Source organism: Myotis brandtii, unplaced genomic scaffold (assembly GCF_000412655.1).
Source record: "Myotis brandtii unplaced genomic scaffold, ASM41265v1 scaffold797, whole genome shotgun sequence".
Taxonomy (NCBI): Eukaryota; Metazoa; Chordata; class Mammalia; order Chiroptera; family Vespertilionidae; genus Myotis; species Myotis brandtii.
In genome coordinates, this window is record NW_005371210.1 from 359,361 (window position 1) to 363,829 (window position 4,469).

The 4,469-nt window shown below is 55.1% G+C and overlaps 1 protein-coding gene across 1 annotated transcript in view; it reads right to left on the reverse strand.

Moving 5' to 3' along the window:
* Window positions 1–3,229: 3,229 nt before the first annotated feature.
* Window positions 3,230–4,469, reverse strand: part of FASN (fatty acid synthase) — a 28,184-nt gene continuing 26,944 nt past the window's right edge. The window contains 1 exon segment of the mRNA XM_014531242.1: window positions 3,230–3,237. Within this exon segment, the coding sequence (XP_014386728.1) occupies window positions 3,230–3,237 (8 nt within the window).

The following is a 4,469-nucleotide window of genomic DNA, read 5'->3' on the forward strand; positions in this document are numbered from 1 at the left end:
AGGCCCCGCCTCCTCACTCCGCGCCCCAAAAAGCTCGGGCCGCCCAGCCCTGCGCCGCGGTCCCTTCCCGGGTCCCTGATGGTCGGAGTCCCCGGCTCCTGCGTGACCGAGGTCAGGGTCAGGGTCAGGGTCAGGGGTCCGGGCCAGGGGTCAGGGTTCAGGGTCAGGGTGACAGCGCGGAGGCAGACGCTGGGGCTGGGAATCGGCCTGGAGGTGCCAAGGGGCACAGGACCCCACTGTTCAGGGGTGTTCGCCGAGGAGCTGCAGGTGGGAGGGGCCCGCAGGCCCGGAGCCGGTGTTGCAAGAAGAAAAGCAGCTGTGAAAGGACGAGAGCCCGGCGGCGGCCCAGGGGCCGAGCGGCGACCCGTGAACCAGGAGGTCAGGGTTCGATGGCGAGTTCGATTTCGGGTCGGGGCCCAGGCCCGGCTGCGGGCTCATCCCCAGTGGGGGGCGTGCAGGAGGCGGCCCATCCGTGGTTCTCTCTCATCATCGTGTTTCTGTCTCTCTCCCTCTCCCTTCCTCTCTGAAATCAGTAAAAATATATTATTTTTAAAAAGGTAGGCCCTAACCCGTGTGGCTCAGTGGATAGAGCGTCGGCCTGCGGACTGAAAGGTCCCAGGTTCGATTCCGGCCAAGGGCATGTACCTGGGTTGTGGCCACATTGTGGCCACACCGGTGGGAGGTGTGCAGGAGGCAGCTGATCGATGTTTCTAACTCTCTATCCCTCTCCCTTCCTCTCTGTAAAAAATCAATAAAATATATATATTTTTAAAAAAGGTAGCTGTGCCTTGGGGCCTGGATGGGTCCGTGGCTCCGAGAAGACGGTGCGTTTTGAGGACGAAGGACAGGACGTGCTCTGATTTGGTTGCTGTGCCGGCCCCTGGCCCCTGGCCCCTGGCCCCTGGCGAGTTTGCCTCAGGAATGCTGACCGCTCTCCAGCCCGGGGCGGGCGGAGCTGGGTTTCACACCGTTAAACATTAATGGCCTTGTTATGGGACTTGAAGATCCTGGAGGGAGACACAGGGACCAGACCCTGCAGCCATCCCCGCGCCCCCGCTCGCCGCCTCTCCTCCCCATCCCTACGTGAGCAGGTTTTCATGGACGGCCTGCTGCCCCCATGCTGCCTGCGTTACTGGAGTAAACGCTCGTGTAGGCCTCACCCTGCCTCAGCTACAGTCAGGACAACAGTGGGCACATTGTCACAGCAGCCATTCCAGGACCCCAGCAGGTGACGAAGGGCATAGATATTGGAGAGACTTTTTTTTTAAGTTACCCAACGCCAGTGAGAACTAAGAACATGGACGTCTGCGGAGTTTTTTATGGGCCCTTTCATTTCCTCCCAGGAGGGCCGGTCTGGGGACCCGCAACTCCTACGCAGGGAGAAGAATGCTTGGCCTGGTGTGCGAGGGCGTCTTTATCAAGAACAGATGTGAGCCCAGCCATCATGGCTCAGTGGCTGAGCGTCCACCTATGCACCCGGAGGTCAGCGGAGGTCAGCGTTCGATTCTCCGTCAGGGCACACGCCGGGGTGGCGGGCTCAACCCCCAGCAGGGGGCGTGCAGGAGGCAGCCGAGCCAGGATTCTCTCTCATCATTGATGTCTCTCTCCCTCTCCCTTCCTCTCTGAAATCAGTAAAAATATAGTTTTAAAAAATAAAATGGTGCTGGTTTCGGCAGCACAGACACTAAAATGGAAATGGTAGAAAGAAGATTAGCATGGCTTCTTGCAAAGGTGACACACAACTTCGTGAAGCATAAAAAAATAAACTAATAAATAAAACCCCATAAACTAGGAATAGAGGAACTTTCTAAACGTGGCAGAGAATCTACAAAAAAAAAAAAAAATAAAAAGACACCAAAACCACAATTACTATCCCAGGTGATGATGGGCGAAATGCCTTTCTTCCGAGGTCAGGGTGCCTGCTCTCGCCAGCCTCCCTCAAAGCAGCGCTGGCAGCTCAACCAGCTCAATAGGCGAGAAAAGAAAGAAAAGGTGTCTGGAGAAGAAGGAAAACGCCCCTGTCTGCATATGGTGTGATTGTCTACAGAGACATCCCTAAGGAACCTAAAAAGAAAACACACAAACAGCCCAGTCCGACCAAGCGAGCCCAGTAAGGTTAGTACACAAACATCCACCGCAATTTTTAGAGAATAGTTGACTAGAGGGAGGGAAAGGGAGAAACACTGATGTAATCAGCTGCCTCCCGCATGCCCTCCACTGGGGATCGAGCCCGAAACCAGGGCATGTGCCCTAACTGGGAATTGAACCGGTGACCTCTTGGTTCCTGGGTCCACTCTCAACCACTGAGAACACTGGCCAGGCCATAATAGATTTTTTTTTTTTTTGGTGGAATTTGCCGTTCGTCTGGAGTTTATTTTTGTGGAAAAGTTCATTTTTTTCAATAGATGCAGGGTTATTCTGGTTGTCTACTTCTTCGTCTTGTGTGGGATTTGCTCACTTCACTTGTTTGGCATAAAGTTGTTCATAATAATCCTTGTGTATAATCTTAGTGATATCACCTGTCATCCCCCCCTCCCCCCCAACACACACACCCAAGCTCTCTCTGGCCTAAGGTTTATGAATTATTGGTTCTCACAGAACTAGTGTGTGTGTGTGTGTGTGTGTGTACGCACACATGCGCCCCAAAACCTGGGAATGAATCTAAGAACTAGTCTTGGTTTCACTCATTTTGCTTTTTACATGGATTTTTACTCTGATGTGTTAGCTCCTCTTGTTGTACTAAGTTTAGGTCTCATTGGGTTTTTTCTTCTTGTTTCTTAAGGTGGAATCTGAAGTCACTGATTTGAGAAATGGCTTCTTTTTTGACGCTGGCCTTTCCTTCCTGCTATTGATCTCCCCTAAGCACCGTGTGAGCCGAATCCCACATTTTTTTTTAAAAATATATTTTATTGATTTTTTACAGAGAGGGAGAGAGATAGTTAGAAACATCGATGGGAGAGAAACATCGATCAGCTGCCTCCTGCACATCTCCCACTGGGGATGTGCCCGCAACCCAGGTACATGCCTCTGACCGGAATCGAACCCGGGACCCCTTAGTCCGCAGGCCGACGCTCTATCCACTGAGCCAAACCGGTTTCGGCCGAATCCCACATTTTTACACGTTTCAGTTTAAAACCCTAATTTGCACGCTGATCTCTCCTTTAACCAGAGTTAGAAGTGGTTCCTAAGTGTTCGAGGAGTCAAGGGCTTTTTGCTATCGACTCTCATTCTATGCAGCTGCGGTCAGAGAAAATGTTATAGGAAGTGAATCCTTTAGAATTTGACTCGTTTACGACCCATAACGTGGCCCACCTTGGCCAAGGTCCCCATGAACTTGCTGGTTGCTCACTCACCACCTCTTGCTGCCCATCGCGGAGCGGGGGTGGGGGGTGGGGGGTTGGTGGGACCTCCAGCCTCGCCCGTTCCTTCTGGGCCGTTCCCTTCTGCTTCCCGAACGCAGAGGTTCTAGGGACCGGCCGTGTCGGACTGTCATCTCCGTTGGGTTCACCGTGGCACGACCCTGTCCCTCATGCACTTTTGCTCTGGAACCTTCGATAGGAAGGTCCCAGCTCCACAAACCCTCCCACCGCTTTAGCGTGTTGCACACAAATCAGAACCTCCTTCCTTCTGTGGCTGAGGACAGCCCATCGCGGACCCGCCACCTGCGGACGGACACCCGCTGCTCCCCCCTTGGCTGTTGGGAGAGCGAAGCTGTGGGCCGAGCCGTTTCCGGGTCTACTGGGGCACAAACCAGGAAGGAGCGGGGTGTGGGCTCGGGCGGCAGCTCAGAGCTTCTCAGGAACGTCAGCGCTGGCCTGTCGCTGGGACCCCGACGTCCTTCTAGAAGCCCAGGTGGACCTGCTCCCCGCCTGTCTTTTGTCCCCACCTCGCACCCCTCCCAGAGCCCAACTCTGCAGCTCACCTCGTCAGCCCCGAAGCCCCACGCCAGGGCGCCCACCTCACCCCCGGCCCAGGGGCTCTCCCTGCCCGTCACCCTCCCCTCCGCACAGTCAGGAGTGGCTGAGGGTTTGCCATGTGGGTCTCACCCACACGCAGCGACTTCAAAGAGAGACGCTCTCGGAGGAGGGCAGGACGCCTCCACACGTGCCCTGGGGCGCAGACCCGTGGTCTCAGTTCTGGCAAGAGGTGCGGGGGTCCCCACACCACTGCCTGCCACTCCTAACGGCGGTGTGGCCTGCAGGGGGCGCCAGACTGCCTCGGGGCGCTGGTGCTGGAAGAGCACGGGGTCCCTATCGTCCCCGAGTCCGTGTAAAAATGAAACAGATCCAGACAGCGTCTTTGAACTGACAATTATAATAAATTTCAAAATCTGAGCAGCAACATGAATGTGTTTCTTGAAAAAAGAACAGGGAACAGGGTGGGTGCCCGGCCGCTGCCCCGCTGCATCCTGGCCCGCGGCTCCCCAGCGGCGCAATAAATAGAATCCAAACCGGGACCCCAAGGGCGCG